Here is a 23,730-nt window from a genome sequence, read left to right on the forward strand (position 1 = left end):
GAAGTATAGGCAGACCCCAGTAACATTTCTATAGTAAAAGTATAGGCAGACCCCTGTAACATTTTTGTAGCAGAAGTATAGGCAGACCACAGTAATATTTCTGTAGCAAAGGTTTAGGCAGAACCCTGTAACAATTTTGTAGTAAAAGTATAGGCAGACCCCTGTAAAATTTCTGTAGCAGTAGTATGTACAGACCGCTGTAACATTTCTGTAGCAGAAGTATAGGCAGACCCCAGTAATATTTCTGTAGTAAAAGTATAGACAGACCCCTGTAGCATTTCTGTAGCAGAAGTATAGGCAGACCCCAGTAACCTTTCTGTAGCAAAGGTATAGGCAGACCGCAGTAACATTTCTGTAGCAGAAGTATAGGCAGACCACAGTAATATTTCTGTAGCAAAGGTTTAGGCAGAACCCTGTAACAATTTTGTAGTAAAAGTATAGGCAGACCCCTGTAAAATTTCTGTAGCAGTAGTATGTACAGACCGCTGTAACATTTCTGTAGCAGAAGTATAGGCAGACCCCAGTAACATTTCTGTAGTAAAAGTATAGGCAGACCCCAGTAACCTTTCTGTAGCAAAGGTATAGGCAGACCGCAGTAACATTTCTGTAGCAGAAGTATAGGCAGACCCCAGTAACATTTCTGTAGTAGATCCTCTTCCTTCTCCATAGCTCATACACGCTGACCAGATGAAAGGCAAGCAGGGTACCCTCTGCAGTGTGCGCAGCAGTCTTTTCCCTCTCCTCCTCCTGCTCCTCCCCTCCTCCTCCAAAACGCGCTGAGATATAGACATGAGGGTAGTCTGGCTATCAAGCGACATACTGTCATCCCCCGTCTCCTGTTCCAACCGCAAAGCGCCGGCCTTTATGCTTTGCAGCGAATTTCTCAGCAGGCATAGCTGCTGGATGGTAACGCTAATGATTGCAGCATCGCCGCTCACCATCTGGGTAGACTCCTCAAAGTTTCCGAGGATCTGCCATCCAGGCCCACTCCTTGGTAAAGAATTGGGGAGGCTAACTACGCTACGCCGCCCATGTTGGGGTTGGTATTCCACTATTGCTCTACGCTGCTCATACAGCCTGGCCAACATGTGCAGCATAGAATTCCACTATGTGGGTACGTCGCACAGCAGGCGGTGCTCTGGCAGATTAAACCGATGTTGTATGGTCCTCAGGGCGGCAGCATCCGTGGTTGACTTGCGGAAATGTGCGCAAACGCGGCACACCTTGCTGAGCAGGTCAGACAAGTGGGGGTAGTTTTTCAGAAACCGCTGAACCACCAGATTGAAGACGTGGGCCAGGCATGGCACGTGTGAGGCTGCCGAGCTGCAGAGCCACCACCAGGTTACGGCCGTTGTCACACACGACCATGCCTGGTTGGAGGCTCAGCGGCGAAAGCCAGAGGTCGGTATGCTCTGTCAGACCCTGCAACAGTTCGGGGGCCGTGTGCTTCTTGTCACCTAAGCTGATTAGTTTCAGCACGGTCTGCTGACGCTTGCCAACCGCTGTGCTGCCGTGCGATATCGACTGCTGGCGACGTGCTGCTCACACTTCTTAATCGAGAGGTAAAGGTTGCGTAGGAGGAGGAGGAGGGGGAGGGTTTAGAGGAGGTGGCATAAAATGCCGCAGATACCAGCACCGAGGTATTCTGGGTGTGGGTAGGACGTGAGCGGTCCCAGGCTCTGACTCGGTCCCAGCCTCCACCAAATTCACCCAATGTGCCGTCAGGGAGATAGAGTGGCCCTGCCTGCCAGTACTTGTCCACATGTCCGTGGTTAAGTGGACCTTCTCAGTAACCGCGTTGGTGAGGGCACGTATAATGTTCCGGGAGACATGCTGGTGTAGGGCTGGGACGGCACTCCGGGAAAAATAGTGGCGACTGGGGACCGAGTAGCGTGGGACTGCCGCCGCCATCATGTTTTTGAAAGCCTCCGTTTCCGCAAGCCTGTATGGCAGCATCTCCAGGCTGATTAATTTGACAATGTGCACGTTTAAAGCTTGTGCATGCGGGTGCGTGGAGGCGTATTTGCGCTTTCGCTCTAAGGCTTGTGTTAGCGACAGCTGAGCGCTGCGGTAAGAGACATTGCTGGATGGGTGGAGGACAGTGGATGTGAGGGTGTGGGTGCAGGCTGGGAGGCGCTCGTGCCTGTGTCCTGAGAGGGGTATTGGATCTGCGTGGCAGGTTGGAGCACTGGGGAAGAGGCAGTAGTGTGACCCGGAGGCGGTGAACGCCCTTCGTCCAACCTTGTGGGGTGCTTGGCCATCATATGCCTGCGCATGCTGGTGAGGCTGGTAGTGGTGGCTCCCCGGCTGATCTTGGTGTGACACAGGTTGCACACCACTGTTCATCAGTTGTCCGCGCTTTCACTGAAAAACATCCACACCTTTGAACACCTAGCCCTCTGCACGGAGGCTTGCCACGAGGGGGTGCTTTGGGAAACAGTTGGGGGATTCTTCGCTCTGGCCCTGCCTCTACCCCTGGCCACTCCACTGCCTCTTCCAACCTGTCCTGGTGCTGCACTTGCCTCCCCCTCTGAAGACCTGTCCTCAGAAGGCTTAGCAAACGAGGTGGAGTCAGTCACCTCATCGTCCAGCTTCTCTTCCTCCGAATCCTCTGTGCGCTCCTCTCTCGGACTTACTGCTCTTACTACTACCTCACTGACAGACAACTGTGTCATATCATCATCCTCACCCACAAAAAGCTCTTGAGACAGTTGCCGGAAGTCCCCAGCCTCATCACCCGGATTCCGGGAACTTTCCAAAGGTTGGGCATCGGTCACAGCAAACTCCTCAGGTGAGAGAGGAACCAGTTTTTCCCACTCATGGCAGGGACCCAAGAACAGTTCCTGGGAGTCTGCCTGCTCAGAATATGTCATTTTCATGGAGTGAGGAGGCTGGGAGGAAGGAGGAGCAGCAGCCAGAGGATTCAGAGTTGCAGTCCCTAAGCCGGGAGTAGTGGACTGCGTAGAAGACTGGGTGGTCGATACATTGCTGGATGCATTTTCTGCCATCCACGACGGGACTTGCTCACACTGCTCTATTTGTAATAAAGGTCTACCACGTGGACCCATAAATTGGGATATGAAGCTACGGACCCCAGAAACTTGCCTCTCTCCTAATCCCGCAGCAGCCGGCTGTGATTCACCTGGACCAGGAACTCGGCCTGTGCCACACCCTCACTTGGACGTCCGCGTCCACGTCCCCGACCCTTACCCCTACTCCTCATCATGGCGGATTAAGAATAGAGCAGGGCCCAAATAAATTACTCCACTGTACAGCACTGACAACTGGGCCTTAATTCACCGCACACAGAGACTTGTAGATAGCGGAGGCTCTATGCTGTGACTTGAAAAAAGTAACCCACTGTCTTGCGCTGATACCTAGGGGTAATTTACCGCTCACAGAGACTTGTAGATTATAGAGGCTGTGTGGAGGGGGAGAAGACTCTAAAGCCAGTGGATAGTGCTGGTAACTGCGGCGATATTAACCCCACCAACGGAAATGGTATTGTGAGACGCTCTGCACAGGGGCTGAGCTGGAATACTTTGCAGTGGCCCTGGTAATATTACAGAACTGGTTAGCGGTGAGACCGCTGTCTAATTCACTGCAGACAGAGAACGGTATAAATGAGGTAGTTCACAGCAGGCTAGGAATTATTGGAGTGCACTTTCCTGGTGAGAGCGGTATTGTACGGCACTGCAGCCAGAAAAAAGGATTACTGAAAGGCTGCAAACAGGCCTAGCTGCATTATACAAAAATTGAAGCACTACTACTACTCCCAGCAGGCCCCAAGTAAAATGCACACGGTCAGATGTAGCCCTAAGAAGGAGCTTTAGGGTTTTTGCACGGAGGATATGGACTGTATAGTGTATATTACTTTCCCTATAGAAGTGGTTGTTGCCCTAACACTCTGCGTCTAATTCACTGCAGACAGAGAATGATATAAATGAGGTAGTTCGCATTAGGCTAGGAATAATTTGAGTGCACTTTCATGGTGAGAGCGGTATAGTACGGCACTGCAGCCAGAAAAAAGGATTACTGAAAGGCTGCAAACAGGCCTAGCTGCGTTATACAAAAATAGAAGCACTACTACTACTCCCAGCAGGCCCCAAGTAAAATGCACATGGTCAGATATAGCCCTAAGAAGGACAGTTGGGGTTCTTAAAGTCAGCACCTCTGCTAACACTTTTCCTATATCAGCAGCAGCACTTTTCCTCTACTCTGTATAATAGACTGCAGACTGAGAACGCTATAGCTGTAATGGCCTGCACAGCCCGAGATGAAAAAAAAGAATTGTGCACTACTGCTTCCAGCCAGCCACAACAGTAATGCACACGGTCAGTTGTAGCCCTCAGAAGGACCGTTGGGGTTCTTTAAGACAGGATCCTACACTAACACTTTACCTATATCAGCAGCAGCACTTTCCCTAATCTCTCGCAGCGTGTGTCTGAGGCGAGCCGCGGGCGGGACCGCTTTAAGTACTCGGTGGTCACTTGATCTCGCCAGCCACTCACTTCTGGGGAGTGGGATAGGGCTGGCACGTCACAGGAGGAAGTGGTAATGCCTTCCCTGCATGACTATTGGCTAGAAAATGGCGCTAAACATGCGGGGAAGGAAATGGAATTGACTCGAGTACCGCATGGTGCTCGTCTCGAGTAACGAGCATCTCGAGTACCCTAATGCTCGAACGAGCATCAAGCTCGGACGAGTGTGCTCGCTCATCTCTAATAGAGACTCATCAGCATAATGGTGTGGCCACGGGACAATAATCAGCACAATGTGAGCAAGAATATTCGACTACGCCCAATAGTCTCTAATTAGAATGATCCAATTTATACCATAAATGTGACAATTGTCATCCAAACCCATGCCGGAGGTGTAGAAAATAGAATCCAACAGGCAATCAAATACGGTTCCTTGTTTATTAACTTGTTATACAATAGACATGAAACCAATCAAAAAACACTTGGCCACATGCATACGGGGAGACTCAAAATGTCACAATTGAGATAAAACTCCGGACATTGGTGCACAGTTCCATCCAAAGCAGCAAAAACCAATAATGCGCCTCCATTACTTCCAAGATGATCTAAAAAATATAGACAAACATATCATTAAAATATGCTTTAAATCTGCATAATACATGCGGATACTTGATGTAGCGCAACAGGTACAGCAGCTCTATAAGTATCCTGAGACATTGTATTATGGTTTAACCCTTTAGGGGCCATTGTGTCCAGCTGATAAATCCAACAAAGTTCTTTCTTAAGGAGGGCTTTAGTTCTATCTCCTCCTCTTGTAGATAAGGGCACCCCATCAATCACTAGGAATTTTAATTGATTGATGGAGTGACCCTTCTCGACAAAGTGACGAGACACAGGCAATTCCTATCCTACTCCTCACCTCCCTAGTTGTCTCACCTACGTATTGGAGTCAACATGGGCAAGTTATTAAATACACCACGTAGGATGAGGAGCAGGCGTAGTAACCCCTAATCTTGTAAGACTTTCCGCTGTGGGCATGATGAAATCTATCGCCTTTAACAGGTTGCCACAACACGAGCAGCCCAAACATGGGTAGCTACCCATTCTGCATGATGTCAATGTTGTCTGTTTCGGACCCCTCTTTTTGTCATACAACGAATGTACCAATTTGTCCCAAAGGTTTTGACAACATAATATGTTGATTTTTGAACTCCTCCACACCCCCAGTGAGGCTCAGAAGGCGCCAGTGTCTCCTCAAAATTGCCGAGATTTGCCTGCTCATAGGATTGTAGGTGGACACAATGGTATCCTACTAATGGTTGATGTTTTCTCTCTGGTCACAAAAAGTGTCTGTCTTTCAACGTTCTTAACCTTCTGGGCTACATCCCCAACAATAGCCCCAGTGTAACCTCTTTTCAGAAATTTATTACACTTTTGTGTCAGGCGTATATCCAGCGTGCCATCATCGGCAATGCGCCCGACACGTAGAAACTGACTCCACAGTAAGGAGTTAATCTATGCACGATCAAAGAGTAGAATCTTTCTTTTCAACGAAGAATATTGGTGCTCCAACAGGGTAGGAAGAGGGCCTGATGAAGCCCTTCTTTAGATTTTCATCCAAATATCCATGAAGGTTTTTTAAAATCTGGTTCTGAAAAGCTGTAGATACGCCTAAATGAAATAAAAGATCCACGGACTAGCTCAATAGGACAGTCATGGGGCCTAAGCGGTGGCAGCTGGTCAGCTTTGCTGCAGACATCCCTGAACATCTGGTATTCAACCAGTAACTTCTCAAAGTCCTGTTGACCAAACTCGGGGTCTTGCACTGCTTTAGGGGTGCATGGTGCTACCTGGCAGTTCTCTTAACTGTATTCTGGAGAGAAAGTAATGGTCCTTGATTCCCAGTTGATAGAGGGGTTTATGGGTAGCGAACTGAGAATCAACGGAAATTTAGGGGTTTCTTGATGGTCAAGTTTCATGCAGAGCTCCAGTTCAATTGTCACCTGTGTAACAGGTTCTCAGGACGAGGGTGACCAATCCATGGTTTTCATATCAATCGGTATGGGCTTAGGTCTGGTTGCAATGCTTTTCGCCGAGAGCAAATTTTAAGTCCATGAAGTTTCCTCTCGCTCCTGAATGCAACATTGCTGAGTACTTCATCTTCTGATTACCAATTAAGATTTCTATTGGGAGGATAAAATGGTAGCGCAGCGGAAGGGTTTTCACTAGAGATGAGCGAGCACGCTCAGTAAGGTCAATTACTGGATTGGTCGTGGTTTTGACGTTGGCTAAGGAAAGGGGCCTTTGGAACTTGTTTGAACAGTTTAAGGCATAATGTTCAGAGCTTCCACAATAATTGCACAGATTTTCACCACGGCGCCTTTCTTTTGCAGAGGTAGAAAGGGGTCTGCGAATTACATCGACCTGCATTGGTTCTGTTGCGGCTTCAGTCCTCAGCTGGGGACTCAATGTGAATTGACTGAAGGAATAAAGGGTGTTGGTGCCCACACCCGCAGTCTCTGTTTGCGCTGCTCAGAAAATCTCTGGTCAGTCTGGATGCACAGCTGAATGAAGTTTTCTAGGTTATCAGGAGTCTCCATTCTGGCAAGTTCATCCTTTACCCACTCAGATAATCCCCAGCAGGATTGGCTCTGTAGTGCAGCTAGATTCCATGTAGCATCATTAAACCAGGGACAAAATACCGCCGCATACTCTGTAACGAAACGTCGCACCTGTCGTAGTGATAGTCGTAGAGTAACCTCCCTTAGGCCATGGCACAGCAGTTCAGATCATCAAAGATTTGACCCATAGTGGTCATGAAGGCATTGAGGTTTTCAATAAGATTACAGTTGCTCTCTATGTATGGTGAAGCCCAGGCAAGCACCTCATTGAGTCAGGAAGTTGATAATGAAGAATACCTTCTTTCCAGTCACTGGTTAACAAGGTGGGCTGCATCTGAAAATAGATTGGCATTGATTTAGGAAACCTTGGTATTGGCTATCTCCTGCAAATGTTGCTGGCAGTGGCATGCAGTTGTCTGGTGCTGAATTGCGCATCTCCAGGAGTTGCCTCTGTAATCCCTCAGTCTCTCATTGCATTCTAGCAACCTTTTCCTGGTAGGAGGCACAAAATTCATTGAGCTATGTAATCAATTTTCTTAGAGTGGTTACTACGGACTCTATGTCTGGGCATGATTATTTTGTAGTGGTTTCAGGCACTGGGTTAGAGCCTCAGGTGTAATAACCGCAGGTCTGGAGAGTAGTCAGGGACGAGTCAGGAGTCAGCAACGGGAGGTCTCAGTTTGCAGTACAGATGAATGAGGCGGGTAATGTAGTCAGATGGGAAGCCATAAGTCGGTATCAGGAGGTCTTATTACTATAGCAGAGGAGTAGGCAGAAGTGGAGCCTGATCAATCAAAGTAGTGGAGTAGAATAATCCTGCACTGTGGGAGTTGCAGGGCCAGGCTTTTATAGAAAGTGGAATCAATAACAAAGACATGGTCAGGACCAGAGGTAGGAACTAGATAACTGGGATTAGAGAACAAGCCTGAGCGTCATGCAGGGAAACTGTCCACAAGCTAGATGTCTCAGTAGTAAGAGCCGCCGGAAGTCCCCGGTTCGATTCCTGACACCCTGGGAGGATGAGAGGATCATATCCTGAGCCTTTGGATAATGTAATTTAATTGTCTCTGGGTTGGGGGTTTCGAGTTTTGGTCAGGGCTCTATGGATACAATCCATCTGTCACAGATTTGCATCTGCCTGCAGGGGGAGAGCTTGGAAAAGGTTCAGTGCCATTGTCTGATGAGGTAAAATAGATTCTCCTAGGTCACCTTGGCCAATTTATATGCCCCAAATGCTAATCAGATCCAGTGGCTGCTGCAGCAATTAGAGACTCTGCAACATTTTGCGGAGGGCCAGCTACTGATTGCAGGAGATTTCAACGTCACGCTCAACCCGCTCCTAGACTCCTCAGTGGGACGCTCCCAGGTCTCACAGAGCAAGCTAAAGAAATTAGGGAAATGCCTGCTTGGTTTGGGGGTGGTGGACGCCTGGCGTCTTCTTCATCCCTCGACGAAGGATTTCTCCCATTACTCCTCAGTCCATTCCTCTTTTCAGAGGTTGGACTATGTCTTTGTCTCCTCCGCCCTCCTTGCGACCCTCGAGAGGGCAGAAATTGATACGATCACGATCTCGGATCATGCGCCAGTGCACGTGGTCTTACGCCCCACACACCAGGTACCGAGGGAGTGGAGATGGAGAATGAATGCCTCCATATTAGAGTCACTGGAGGACAGAGACCTCCTAAACAATGCGCTGGAGGAATACTTTCTCTTAAATAGCGCCGGGGACACCTCGATCCCAGTGACCTGGGAGGCCCATAAAGCCTACATGCGTGGCATGCTGATCGCACTGGGCACCCGTGTGAAAAGGCGCCTACAGAAAGAGATAGATGGGATACTGATCGAGATTGCCAAGTTGGAATTAGTGACCAAGCTCTCTCAAACTAAACTGAATTTGGAAAGCCTTGCAGCCCTTAGGGCAGAGTTAAAACGCTGCCTGGATGCTAGATTTAACAGGAAACAGCTTCACCTTAAACACATTATCTTCGCGCAAGGGAACAAGGGCAGTAGGTTCATGTCGTCTGTTATTAAAAAAGCTAAGACGAAAAACCTAATCAAATCAATAAAATCTGAAAAGGGTCAAGTGGTGACTGCCTCGCCCGACATAGCAAAAGAATTCCAGGCCTTTTATTCTAAGCTATACAATCTGAAAGCCAACTCTGACCCGTGCGGACAGGAAGACGCCAGACAATTAATAGACCAGTTCCTGGGGCAGGCGAACCTCCCCAGGCTAAACTCAACAGATACATCTTCTCTGACCTCTCCGGTTACCCAATCGGAGATTCAGAAATTAATATCATCCTGCCCGCCGAATAAAAGCCCTGGCCCGGATGGATTTACCATTCACTATTATAAGACCTTCCAAACCATCCTAATACCTAAACTTACAGACCTTTTCAACGACTTGTTGAAGGGATCTCCCCTCCCTAAACAGTCCCTTGAGGCCCACATTACCCTGATCCCTAAAGAGAACAAAGACCTGGAATCGTGCGGTAGCTACCGCCCGATATCCTTGATCAATCTGGACATGAAGCTCTGGGCAAAGCTCCTCGCCGAAAGGATGGGCGGCTTTATGGCCAGCCTGATCGATGGGGAGCAGGCAGGCTTTATGAGGGGAAGGGAGGGGAGGGACAACTGCCTCAGACTCCTACACGCAGCACGGTACGCACAGTCACATAAAATACCCTTGGCACTAGTAGGCACGGACGCCGAAAAGGCCTTTGATAGGGTTGACTGGAGATACATGGAAGGGGTACTGCGCCATTTTAATTTTCCGGGAGAATTTATCGCTGCGATATTTTCCCTCTATACCCAACCGTATGCACGTCTCAGGATAAATGAGGTACTCTCCCCTCCCTTCGACATCAAGAACGGCACGCGTCAAGGTTGCCCCCTGTCGCCGTCCCTCTTCATACTGGCCCTTGAACCCTTCCTACGGAGAATCAGGCAGGACCCGGCGATAACTGGCTTAAAGGTCGGGAATAAACGTCTTGATACGGCAGCATATGCCGATGATATAGTGTTCCTGGTCACAAACCCAGAAGAGGGCTTGACAAGGCTCGCGGAACAATTAGAGGAGTTTGGTCACATATCTAATTTTAAGGTCAATTTCTCGAAATCGGTAATTCTGAACGTCTCCATTCCCTCGGCCCGTTATGACACCTTGAGAGCAAATTCCCCCTTTTCATGGTCCAATACCTCAATTGACTATTTGGGTGTGAAGCTCACTAAAAAAGCAGAGGACCTTTACAGAGCTAACTTCGCTCCCCTGTTAGTTCAGGTGAAGAATCTGCTAGGATCTTATGACGTTCCACTGACCTCATGGTTTGGCAGGAAGAATATAATAAAATCGTACATCTTGCCATTAATATTATATAAGATACGTATGTTACCTATCTTCCTACCGAGATCCTTTTTTAAGTGCCTTAATTCTGCCTTCTCGGGATTTGTGTGGAGGGGGAGGAGACCACGGCTGGCCGGCAGTTTACTGATGAGGAGAGGCGCGGAAGGAGGGATCGGTCTCCCTAACCTTCATGATTTTTATCAGGCGTCTCAACTGGGATACTGGGTAACTCTGGCCCACCCTCATAAAGATGATCTACCCCAGATCCTTGCCGGGGGCTGTGCGGACGAACCCCTGATGGGGGATCTCTGGTTGCCAGCGAGGTCACGCATCGGTAGTCGCAGCTTTAACCCCCTCCTGAGGGGCCCATGTGCAATGTGGGACAAACTGAGACACTCGCTGGCGCCGGACCCATCTCCCAGCCTGCCACTCCGATTGATCGGCAGACTAATGAGATACCCGTCAGACTCTTGCTCCGAGTCGATATGGAGGAGATCAGGTTCATTGACAATCGCCAATCTATATTCCCTAGCTCACCTCTCCCCTGAATCTAGGGTTCAATCATTGGGTTTCACCGAAAACCTCTCCTTCTTACACAGAGCTCAGATCAAAAATACCATAGAAGAGTTCCTCAAGCTACACCAGACACTCAGACCGACTTTGCTTTTTGAACAAACGTTGGCTGGAAACGGGGTCGGACTGAAAAAGATCGCCTTTCTCCGCAGGGCCTTCATCACCCCGCCGGTTGAATATAAGCCGGCCTTCCTTTCCTCATGGGAGAGGGAGTTGAACATTACTCTCACATCTGAGGAGTCTAATTTGATTCTTAAAACCTCCTTTGGCCTATCGCCTTGTATTCTAGCTCAAGAATCTCATTACAAATTGCTAGCCAGGTGGTATAGGACGCCTCAGTGGCTATTCGACCACCATCTGACCCCGCAGAACCTATGCTGGAGATGCGGGGGGGACGTTGGCTCCTACCTCCACATTTGGTGGACATGCCCGATCCTGGCGCCCTTCTGGAGGGGGGTGGAGGAGACCCTGCGGAGACTTTCCCCCACATTCATTCTTACCCCGGACATTATCTTTTTGTGGAGACCCTCTGGCTCTTTTCACCCACTAAAGAATAAACTCCTAGCGGCACTAATAGACTCAGCCAAGGCCCTAATTCCCCCCTTATGGCAACAAAACACACCGCCTACACTGAGACAGTGGAAGGAGAGGGTGGACCTCCTCTACAATCTGGAGGAAATGCACAGCTGGACCAGAAACACATATGACAAATTCTTACAGATATGGTTCCCATGGAGGGCCATTAGCGACTCTGGCATATGGACCTGGTGAGCGGAGGCCCCTCCCCCCCCCCCCCCCACCATCCTGGCACCCGGCCGGTAAGTGACTTCTACATATGCTACTTCCTTTGGTTTTTCTGTTCCTCGTCTATCTCTCTGTTTGGCGCCTTCGTTGCCTGACAACGATTAACTATGCGACTTTTTGTGACACTCACAAACTCCCCCCCCCTCTCCCCCCCCCCCCCCCCCACCACTGCTTCCCTCACCCACTTTCCTCAATTGTTCCCACCTATCCCTTACCCCCCCCCCTTTTGTACTTGCTCTTTGGCATATCTTGCCGTTGCAATGAGCTATGGATTAAGACCTAGGTCTTCTTGAGGTGTAGATATTAGCACAATCTTGAGATATTGTGTGCACTCTCAGCGAAATAACTAGGTTCTCTCAGCACTATTGTTAGCGATCTTGGCTATATTCTATATTCTAACAAGTTGTTGATACAGACTCAGAGGCTAATGATTGTTAGACATTTTTCTCGATGTAATCATATGGCTTCTACTGTATGTTTATGTTCATTTATTGTTAAAAACCTGAATAAAATTTGATTTATAAAAAAAAAAAAAAAAACCATAAACCAATAGAGTAACACTTCTATAACTGTCATATCGGAAAATGCTTAATTTTCTTCAGAAATTCAAAAAACTTTGTTAGAACTTTACATAAAATATACATACAAGTACCAGACACACAATAAACAATCTAATCATAGAAACACCCGCATAGAAATATACTCTCTTAAACTAAACAATTCTCAAATGTTCTAATGAAAATGTTCTAATAAAAAACTAAAAAAAAGTCAAGCAAGAATATAATTAATCAACACAAACTGTGTCAAAAATGACGCACAGTATGAATAAATCACACATCCTACAATAACACAGGTGATGTATAAATATAAAGCTTTTAATTAGCACAAAGCTCAGGTGAGGAAATAGAAAAAAATCTAAATATGAAAAGCATAAGTAAGAAATGGATTATATAAAAGATTATTGGTTAGCTCGGATCTGGTGGTTGCCCCAAGTTTATTTTGTAAGTAGACTAGGCTTTTGTAAGAAGTTTTTAAATGCTACAGGACTTGATTGACTGATACCACAATTTAGACAACTTAGTTATTGTTACTCGTGGAATTATCACAATATGTCAACCATAAAGTTCAATGATAAATTCAGTAAATAAGTTAGATATTCAAATTTCCTTGTTCCAAGTCTTTTCCTTGTCTTTGTTTGCTTACCCAGTGATTATAGATTAGTTATTCTAGATATTTGAAAATTTGACACGATTTCTATGAACATATCTGGTACAGAGGTCCGCACTATGAGCAGTTGAAGTAGTTGATATCTCTGTTATCATGTACTTTATATGTACCTTAGTGCTGTGAATGTTTTTGTGGTTGTGCCTTAATAAAAGTTTGATTTACCCAAAAAAAAAAAAAAAAAATAGATTCTCCTCAGTTTATACACATGGAGGTGAGGTAGGGTCTCCTCGGTATATATACATAGACGTGAGGTAGATTCTCCTCAGTATATACACATAGAGGGCAGTTATATTCTCCTCAGTATATACACAGAGATTTCAGTTAGATTCCCTTCAGATACATACGCTTAGAGGAGTATTAGATTCTCTGCAGTATATACACACAGAGGAGCATTAGAATCTCCTCAGTATATAGACATGGAGGTGAGGTAGATTCGCATCAGTACATACACAGAGAGGTGAGTTAGATTTTCATCAGTATATACACATAGAGTTGAGGTAGATTCTCAACAGCATATACACTTAGAGGTGAGATATATTCTCCTCAGTATATACACATAGAGGTAAGGCAGAGTCTCCTCAGTATATACGCATAGAGGTAAGGTAGATTCTCCTCAGTATTTACACACATAAAGGTGAGGTAGATTCTCCTCAGTATATACACAAAAAGGTGAGGTAGGTTCTCCTCAGTATATACACATAGAGGTGAGGTAGCTTCTCCTCCAGCATATACACATAGAGATGAGATATATTCTCCTCAGTATATACACATAGCGGTAAGGTAGATTCTCCTCAGTATATACACATAGAGGTAAGGTAGATTCTCCTCCATATATACACATAAAGGTGAGGTAGGTTCTCCCCAGTATATACACAAAAAGGTGAGGTAGGTTCTCCCCAGTATATACACAGAGAAATGAGGTTGATTCTTATCAGTATATACACATAGAGGCGAGGTAGATTCTCTTCAGTATATACACACAAAGGAGTGTAAGAGTCTCCTCAGTATATAGGCATGGAGGTGAGGTAGATTCTCCCCAGTATATACACATAGAGGTGAGGTAGCTTCTCCTTAGTATATACACATAGAGGTAGATTCTCCTCAGTATATACACATAGAGTTGAGGTAGATTCTCAGTAGCATACACACTTAGAGGTGAGATAGATTCCCCTCAGTATATACACATAGAGGTGAGGTAGATTCTCCTCAGTATATACACTTAGAGGAGCATTAGAGTATCTTCAGTATATACACACAAAGGAGCATTAGAGTCTCCTCAATACACAGACATGGAGGTGAGGTAGATTCTCCCCAGTATATACACATAAAGATGAGGTAGATTCTCCTCAGTAAATACACAAAGAGGTGAGGTAGATTCTCCTCAGTATATGCACATAGAGTTCAGTTATATTCTCCTCAGTATTTACACATAGAGGAGCGTTAGAGTCTCCTCAGTATATACACATAGAGGTCAGGTGGGTTCTCCTCAGTATATACACATAAAGGTCAGGTAGGTTCTCCTCAGTATATACACAGAGGTCAGGTAGGTTCTCCTCAGTATATACACAGAGGTCAGGTAGGTTCTCCTCAGTATATACACAGAGGTCAGGTAGGTTCTCCTCAGTATATACACAGAGGTCAGGTAGGTTCTCCTCAGTATATACACAGAGGTCAGGTAGATTCTCCTCAGTATATAAACAGAGGTGCGATAGATTCTCCTCAGTATATACACATATAGGAGCATTTGATTCTCCTCAGTATATACAAATAGAGGCGAGGTAGTACAGCATCCTGTAGGGTGACCCCGGACATATGGCATATGCTGAGGTGCTCGGAGGGCAAGATGCTAGCTTGTCACGGCGGTACTTGCCACGCTCCCTCCCGGAGGGACGCTCGTAGCCAGGGCCAGGGCAGCCCTGGGCCTCTTCGGGATACCCCTGGCATGGGGATGCCTAATAAACACCTAATAATGTACCTCTACGCGGTGATCCAGAAGCTCCAGACGGCCGCATAGGAAATTATAATACCTCTGCACTGGGCTTTGATAAGCACGCACTCACGGTTGCTCTCGCTCTGCTTAGGTGGGGCTCACTCATTGCTCCTCACATGCAAATCTGAGCTGCGAAAACCTCTCTTCCTCCTCCATGCTTCACCACATGAGGGCTAAAGGTGCCCCCATGTAGCTGGACCTCCTGACTACGACTCCAAAAGACATGGGCTCCTTTCCCGCTCTCAAATATTCACTTTTATAACCTTTCACAAACCCCGTGACAGGACATACATTGATGCATTTACAGACAGTCAGCTCACAGCAGACATTAACCTCTCATTTGCTGCAGCTGTGCAATACACACAACTGAATGACAAGACAGTTTTGCACCGCGCATCTACACAAGAGACATACATGTATGACATTATGGAGGGGGCCAGAATAGCATGTACTGGGCCACTACAGTTACCCCCGAATAAAAAACAATCCAACCTCGGCGACTCCAAGGCAGAGTGTAAGAATCCGGAGTCGGGTCATCTTCAGTGTGTGACTTCCAATTCACCCGAGCGGCCTCTGCACAGTCGCGGAGTGTGCAAGGCGAAACCTATAAACACAGCTCCTACCCCTGGTTACCTATGTGAAGGATTAACCCACCCCAGATATACTGATACTACAAGAAGTGTCTTTTCTGAGTATGGCTTTTTGTTTATGACAGCGTGTAAAGAATAGGACTTGCAAGTACATTTAGAAATTCTACTAGGCTGAACTGAATTCAGGGACACTAGTATTGCTATGGAGCTATATTCATGACTCTTCTCTCCAAAGACTAAAGAACTGAGATACGTGGAATGACCATCACTTTCTCTACTGAGGATGAAACACACTGTGACCACCACAGAAAATTAGAAAAGCCGACTGGCAGGAAAACAAGAGACGAGTGGAATGATCATCCCTCTCCCTGAAAAAGTAGAACTAGGTGAAAGGAAGGCCCCATCTACTGAGACAGTTAGCACAGACAGCTAGCACTGAGACGCAACATGGGGGACCCAAGAAACATCCAGTCATACACATAAGCACACATACTAAGCACACAGTGTCATGCAGACGTGGCATATCTAAACTAAACATTTATAAATTAGCATGTTACATTTATAGGAGAATATAGAACTTTACACTAGACATGAGCGAGTGAAGCAAACAATAAGCGCTGTATTAGACCCCCTCCTGCACATTACTTACAGTATAACGCTGCAAACATAGCAAACTTCAATGTGAAAAAGAAGAACATAAATTGGACTATGAAAAAGGAAATAAAACTTTAGAGTCCTTCTAAACAAGAGGCTTTGCCGGGGTAGAAACAATGTCTCTTACGTAAATGGTGGGAGAAGGGGTTAAACACAGTATTTTCCCCTTCCCCTTTAACCCCTTAGTCTCTTCTGTTAGTTTCCTTACATAAAATCTATATTGAAATCTATTTTAATAACACGGGGTGGAGGGGTGTGAATACTTTTGCACAGCAGTGTAAAGCACGGTGTAGATTATCAAGTTTGACAAGGTTTCACTCTGTGGTGACGGTGCTTCATACAGAACGATTATCTGCGGCTGTTATTACGGTGATATCGGGTGTATTACTAGGATTATGGGGTGTTAGGCGGTGACATCGTGAGCTGTGATGGGACAGGGAGCACCACGTGACGCTCTAACGCTAGACAAGAGCAGAGTGACTTGTCTGACAGGCGCTGCCCTTTGCTACGCCCAGTATGGTTGCCGACTACTATTATGTCCGTCACGTGAACATTTAGCAGCATTGTCATTGGCTGTGAGATCAGGTGACTGCGTGGATGTAGCTCTTAAAAGCGATTTCCGCACGTACTGCCGCAGTCTCATCCTGAGAGTGAAGAGACCGAGAGCAGCGGCGCCATGGCAGAGGTGGGTGGTTGCTGGGCCAGTACTGAACCACGGGGAGGTGCCGGCCGGGTGATAGCAGGTGTCCCGCGTCCTCCTGGCCGCAGTCACGTGGTCCTTCTGCAGTGGGCGGGCTTGGCGCTGCGGTGTCGGCTCAGTGTGTCAGCTGCTTCCAATAGATTTTGTTCTGGTAAATGCCTCTGCTTGCTGTTGGTGAATGGAGGCATTATGAGGATGTAAGACTGCTGCCCTCCTGCTCACCCAGCTGAGGGTTTGTTGCAGTGTGTCAGGCTGTGGCTGCAGGGGCGGGTTGGGTTTGTTGTGGCGCCTCCTTGCTGCGCTTCTTATCACTTCTGTGCGTTCTGTGACATTTGAATAAATCCGTCTGGCAGATGCCGTTGGCCGTCCGTCCTGCCAGATTCAGTGATGGTGGCGCTGTGGGTGGTCCAGTGGGGAGATCTATGCCTGCCGCTGACAGCTCTATTGTTGTCATGGAGACCCCATCCACATGTCTGCAGTGCAGCAATCTGACGGGGACAAGAGGTGCTGCAGCAGCTCATCCCACCAGGACCTAGATCTGTTGTAGATGCTGCGTTGCATCAACGGTGGCGAAGTTGGCTTCTCACTTGTAGTAACTTTTTCTGCCACTCCTCCCCTTCCCCCGTGCATATTAACGAGCGCTTGTATGTACCTGCTGTGTTCTTCGCCCTGGAGGATTCGACAGGTTTAGATAACGGATGGGTGGGGAAAGAATCCATACTAGTTTAAACGTCTCTGGGTGTCTAACGATGTGGGGGGGCTGCCGGCAGGAACCTCGTTCACCCCGTAGTCTAGACTAGGATCAGCCAGCTGCTCTTAAACCCAGTGCGTCCATCCAAACAATGGCGTGAGCGCACATCATACACGGCTCTGTTACATGCACATACCTGCAGTTGGTATGTTAAAGGGCTTCACAGCTGCACTCGGGGTTCCAGTTTCCTCCGTTTAGGGACCAAGAAAGGGGGTTCCCTGCGACCGACTGGCTCCGTCTTAGGATGGGACTGCAGTGCACCGAGCAGACCCCAAATGACTATATAATGGGGGTCGCCCGGCTTTTAGGCACGCATCACTTTCTCTTCCCGTATTCTGAGCCGCATCGGTGATGAAACGGACTAACTGTTTATATTAACCCTAAGGCCTCATGTCCACGGGGAAAATCAGGCCCGCTACAGATTATCCATGGAGAGGCCAAAAAATAAGAATTAACTCACCTCTCGCCCGCTCCAGATCTTCCCTTCTTCGCAGCTTCATCTTCTCTCCGTCGCAGCCGGATCTTCTTTCTTCGGCCCGGTGGATGCGCAGGGCACGTCGGTTACGTGCCCCGCGCATGCGCCGGCCCGAAGAAAAAAGATCCGGCCGCGACGGAGAGAAGATGAAGCCGCGGCGAAGGGAAGATCAGGAGCAGGTGAGTAAATTCCGATTTTGGTCTCCCGCGGATCCGGACGGCTTCCATAGGCTTCAATAGAAGCCTGCGGGAGACCCGCACGAAAATGGAGCATGGTCCAGATTTTTTCATGCTCCATTTTTTTTTGAAAATCACTTTTATTGACCATCCGCGGGTATTTATCTACCCGCGGGTGGTCAATGCATCCCTATGGGATGCGGATTCGCGGGCAGGAGAAGAGTTAAAATCCGCTGCGGATTTTCATTCTTCTTTTGCCCGTGGACATGAGGCCTAAGTCTCCTGCATCCAAGTGTAGTAGATGACCCCCACCGGCTGGTTGTGGTGTTAGCGGTCCGGCGCGCTCCTGTCGGTTGCGGTGTACAGAGGAGCACCTGACACATCAGCCGGATACACCGGGGTCAGAGAGGAAGCCATGGCTGCTACTCCTGTCTAGTGACTGATACATGTAACTGCAGGTGCAGATCCTGATTTCAATTTGCGCTGCGCCTGCAGTTACACGCATCGGCCACTAGACAGGAGTCGGAGCCTCGGCTTCCTCTCTGATCCCGGCGCTGCCTGGGAAACCCCTCTAACTCTTATCACTGGACAAGTCTGGTCTGTGGGGTCCTCGGCGCTGAGACCCCCACCCATCCCAAGGACAGGGATTCTGCTTGTCCCGTCCTTCTCGCTGCCCCCTTGTAATAAGGACGCTCACAGGCATTTTTTTGCTGTTGCATTTTCAACGCAACTTTCAAATGATGACTAACCACCATCTCACCTGGGCTCTCAGACGAGCGTTTTGGCGCTTTTTTTTAGCACACGCTAAACCGAGCGCTGCATGTTGTATCTTTCAGCGCAGTCACTCATTTTTTGCGCACTGATCGCCCATTGAAATGAATGGGGTGCATGAAAAACGGAGTAAAAGCGCGGCACAAAGCCGTATATTGCGTCTTACGTAGGTTGTTTCGCTACCGGGAGGAGAAAAAAAGTCGGATCGTCCTGCGTTGTCATTGTACACAAGTATGCAGGCGAGCGCACAAATACAGGAAAAACTCATTTCTAAACGCTTGTGTGATTGCGGCCTCAGGAGACAGAATGGCGCGATGGCCGAGCGTGCGCCCGCCTCTCCATTCATTCCGATGGAGCTGACAAAAATGGCCGAGCGTATCGCTAATGTTTACTACATGTTACGCCCCGACGGGAACACGGAAGGCTGCGAATAGAGGAACAATGTGGTCTGTTAACCCCTTAAGGATCGGTCTGGGTCCGTATTACTGAGCAGAATCGCACTCAAGCCCCACGGGACGGTAAACGGATAAACCGCGCATATTCACTGTTTTTACATATGTTGCCAGGAGACGGTGGAAAGCGGGATGAGGAGCATTTTTTTTACATCAAACCCCTCCCCCATCGCCAAAAAACCCCACAGTGAATACGGATGCCATAAACCACACTTACGCAGCAAGACTGAGCCGCATGTGTCTGTGTATGAGGCGTTAAGGCAGATCGTTCCTCGCGCGGGACGGCTGCATGTAATGGCGCAGTATTTGTGATATCTAAGGCAGTATTTATTGCATCAGCAGAAGCTCCGCCCACTTGTCAGTAAGATTGTGCGCCCATCTGGGCTGACTGTGTAACTTCCTACATTGCATCCTGTTATGGGGGTCTCCAGACCTGAAGAAGGGGCTTCTCCCACGGGAGTTACGAGGCTCCCAAACTGTTAGGCATCCTCTAATCCGGGGGGTGAAGGTAATGGTGTTCTGTATGTATAGAGGAACACATAAATCCGATGGTGTGAGCTGCTGCAGCGCTTCTTGTCTCGGCTTACTGGATCATCTGCGTGGTGACTGAGCTGCTGGCAGGGAGTGTTAGTACTGATTATTGAGCAGCCTCAGGGCCACTAGTACTGTCTGTTTAGCCCCTCCCTCATTGGCTCCTCCCCCTCATTATCATATTCTCTCTTTCAGGCTGCTTTTCAAAGGGCGAAAGAGTTGGTGAGGCAACTGAGATGCAAGCCGAGCGACGTGGTGGAGGTGGAGCTCTACGCCTTGGTCAAGCAGGCGCACCTGGGGAATGTGAACACAAGTAAGTGGGACAGCGAGCGGTGCTGACTTGTGGTTGTGCATTCACTGACAACAAGCAGAGATCTGAGATGAAGTGTGACTCGGGCAGCCAACCAGGTTCAGCCCTTGTCTTATTAGCTGGCCTCAGTGGCTCCACCCCTTTGCCAGCAGCAGTGTTGATGGTTCCCTGTTGTCACATTGTATCACAAATTCGGAATGCGGTCGGAAGCGCAGAACATTCTCTCAGTTTTTCTCTCCTATTCTTCTGGGTTTTATTATTCGCGATCAGATCCGCCCGATAAATACCGACCGACCAATGGCGTGAGCGCGCACCGCGGCCGTAACCACTGTACCAGTAACATGGCGTCCTAATCTCAACTGTGGCGCGGTTTAAGTGCTGGTATTTCAGCCACAAATCCTGGATATCTACAGAATGAATGTAGCGAATGGCCGTCGGCTTCTCGGACGCGTTCGGCCGCACGGCTTACGGATTCTTCTAGTTCTGAGGGTTCGGCACTAACTGTCGTGCCGCGGCCGCCAAGTATCTGATGGGGGAGGGACTCACAAAGGTTAAATAACAGCAAGTTTGGGGTTTTTATTTAGTACCTTCTGTAATAAGTCGTCCCCCCCACTCCTTTTCCCAGACGGGTAAGGGCTTCGGGTACGCCCCACATTGTGGCAATGACCCCTCCTGTCCACAAGTCTCCAGTATAGACGGCCACATCATGGCGGCTTCCATCACTCATCCTGTGTCTCCTGTCTTCTTCAGAGCGGCCACCACTCAGAGAATTACTGGCTAGACTGGAATGGGACGCCTGGAAGAGGCTGGAGGGTAAGGCGATTTTCACAAGGGGCCTTCCTGTAAATGTGCGCAGGGGGCGGTGCCAGGTGTTGGACGCTGCAGTTTCCGGGAAGGTCTCGTCAGACGGTGACCTCTGCCGGTGGTACAGGGGGCATCACTCCCATCATCCTGTCTTCCTTTGTCTTCCAGGCACCTCCCAGAGCGACGCTATGATACGGTGCATCAATATGGCGGAGGAGCTAAGGTTAAAAGACTGCAAACCATGAAGGGTTAATGCGCGCGGCCGGCGGTCTGGAGTGGTGCTCTTGTATTAATAAAAGCATTACTTTTCATCTTTTGCCTTGTCATTGGTTGGGGACATGTTGGGGGGGGGGAGACCCCTTTCCCAAGGAAGAGGGTATACTGGGGGCAGCTATCATACTGGGGTTGGCATCCGCCACTGCCACGTCACTGAAGCCTAGACTGGTAGAGTTGGAAGGGACCTCCAGGGTCATCGGGTCGGACCCCCTGCTCAGCGCAGGATTCACTAAATCATCCCAGACAGATGCCTGTCCAGCCACAACCTACATAAGAGTGGGATGACCTGCAGCGCCCCCACAACAGTTCTGGATGCCTGTGGGATTTGTCATGCAGCTTCAGGGCCCGCAGCACGCTTGGGGTTAATGCCATGTAGTGTTGGCCACCTCACCTGCGGTTGCAGCTGACAGGTTTACAGCCTCGGTGCAGAGCAATGTCTGCTTGGGGATAGGAACCATAAGCTGTGCCCATAACCTGCCACCCTGATGGCTGGCACTGGGGCTCATTCACATGGATGGCGTTCCAACCTCTGAAAAATGGATGTTGTTTTTTTTTTTTTTGCTACAGGTTTGTGGTTTTTACCTCTCATTTGTTCACATGCGAACACGCCTCAAATGCCCCTCAAACCCACAGCGGGGGTTCAAAGATGCATCAAGCATGGATGTAAAGCGTGTGCACTACTATTACAGGGTTCATGCACGTCACAGAATACCGGCAAATGGCATGGAGGCTTCTGATTTGTTAAGAAAAATATATATATATTTGTAATAATACCCTGTTTCCCCAAAAATAAGCCCCAGCCCGATTTTTAAATAGTGTCCAGGCAGCTATACATGAAAAAAAAATTGGAGCAAAAATCAATATAAGGCCCTGTCTTATTTTCAGGAAACCGGTAATATCTGAGTTTCTTCTTGTGTCCAACATTAGAGATGAGCGAGCGTACTCGGAAAAGCACTACTCGCTTGAGTAATGTGCTTTATCCGAGTATCGCTGTGCTCGGGCCTGAAGATTCGGGTGCCGGCACGGAGCGGGGAGCTGCAGGGGAGAGCGGGGAGGAACGGAGGGGAGATCTTTCTCTCCCTCTCTCCCGCCCGCCTCTCCCCTGCTCCCCCTGTGACTCACCTGTCAGCCGCAGCGGCACCCGAATCTTCAGACCTGAGCACAGCGATACTCGGATAAAGCCAATTACTCGAGCGAGTAGTGCTTATCCGAGTACGCTCGCTCATCTCTATCCAACATTCCTTTTTTCCATCACGATCCGGTATTGTTTAACACTGGAGGCCAAAGGAGTAAAGAGATTGTTCTGGATGAACCGAAGCCGACACGCAAGGATCTCAGAATGTGAAGTTTTTGTTCTCAACCGGCCTCTCATGGTTAGCAAAAAAATATATATATTGAGAACCTCGTGCCTCGTTGGGGGGCGTGGCTTATTGTTGTACACAAAGAACAAGGGGGCTTCACATGTGCCAGTAAAAAATGATAAAACCAAAGCAGGAACTTTGTGGCTTTCGTGCGATGCCTTATCATTAGAGATGAGAGAGCACGCTCGGCGGGGGGGGGGGTTAGCAGATGGGAGCAGGGGGGAGAGTGAGAGAAATCTCTCACTCACCCCCGCCGCCCCCGAGCCTGCTCGGACGAGAATGCAGTTACTCAGGCAGAGCGAGGCTCACTCATCTCTACTTTTTATCATTAGAAAGGCCTACTGATTTTTGTGCTAAAAACAGATTGTAGCAAAATCGCAGGTGTCAGCCATGTTTTATCACGGAAAAAGCAGTTCTGACAAAGTCCCCCCCCCCCCCCTTTAACGCAGCGATATTGTGATGTGTGAAGGAGCCATAAACATTTGATTTTGTGTATTTTGAGTTCCATGAGTGTCATTGAAAATCACGATTTTTGTCATGGAAACTTTTTTGGGGGAGAACCTGTAAACCGTTTTCTGCACCCGTAGAGCTTTCACACTAAAAGATGCAGAAGAATCTACACCACAATGCGCAGGTTTACACGTGGATCAGGCCGGCTCCATGCGGGCAAGAAAATCATGTGTTGCATTAATATGAGCCCCCTATCTTCGCACGTGCGCTCGCATCACATTTCCTATTGTTTCCAATGGGCCGGCAGCAGCTTCCCCCCACGTTCTCCAGCACACTGCAAGGGTTCCCCCATTGAAAACCAGGGGAGACGTCTGTGCTGCTGACAGCATC

The 23,730-nt window shown here is 48.3% G+C and overlaps 1 protein-coding gene across 1 annotated transcript; it reads left to right on the forward strand.

Annotated features, from left to right (window-relative positions):
* Positions 1-16,614: 16,614 nt before the first annotated feature.
* LOC136576182 (acyl-CoA-binding protein-like) lies at positions 16,615-21,564 on the forward strand. Its single transcript, XM_066575258.1, has 4 exons — positions 16,615-16,968; positions 20,335-20,452; positions 21,200-21,262; positions 21,422-21,564. The coding sequence occupies exons 1-4, from the start codon at positions 16,960-16,962 to the stop codon at positions 21,496-21,498; spliced, it is 267 nt and encodes an 88-aa protein (XP_066431355.1). The 5' UTR covers positions 16,615-16,959; the 3' UTR covers positions 21,499-21,564.
* The last annotated feature ends 2,166 nt before the right edge of the window (positions 21,565-23,730 follow it).

Source organism: Eleutherodactylus coqui, chromosome 8 (assembly GCF_035609145.1).
Source record: "Eleutherodactylus coqui strain aEleCoq1 chromosome 8, aEleCoq1.hap1, whole genome shotgun sequence".
NCBI lineage: Eukaryota > Metazoa > Chordata > Amphibia > Anura > Eleutherodactylidae > Eleutherodactylus > Eleutherodactylus coqui.

What these genes read in the sequence shown, in the direction of transcription:
- LOC136576182 (XM_066575258.1), top strand. An exon ending in CCTGGGGAATGTGAACACAA is followed by an intron (nt 20,453 to 21,199) that starts GTAAGTGGGACA and finishes TGTCTTCTTCAG; the next exon opens with AGCGGCCACCACTCAGAGAA. An exon ending in CGCCTGGAAGAGGCTGGAGG is followed by an intron (nt 21,263 to 21,421) that starts GTAAGGCGATTT and finishes TTTGTCTTCCAG; the next exon opens with GCACCTCCCAGAGCGACGCT.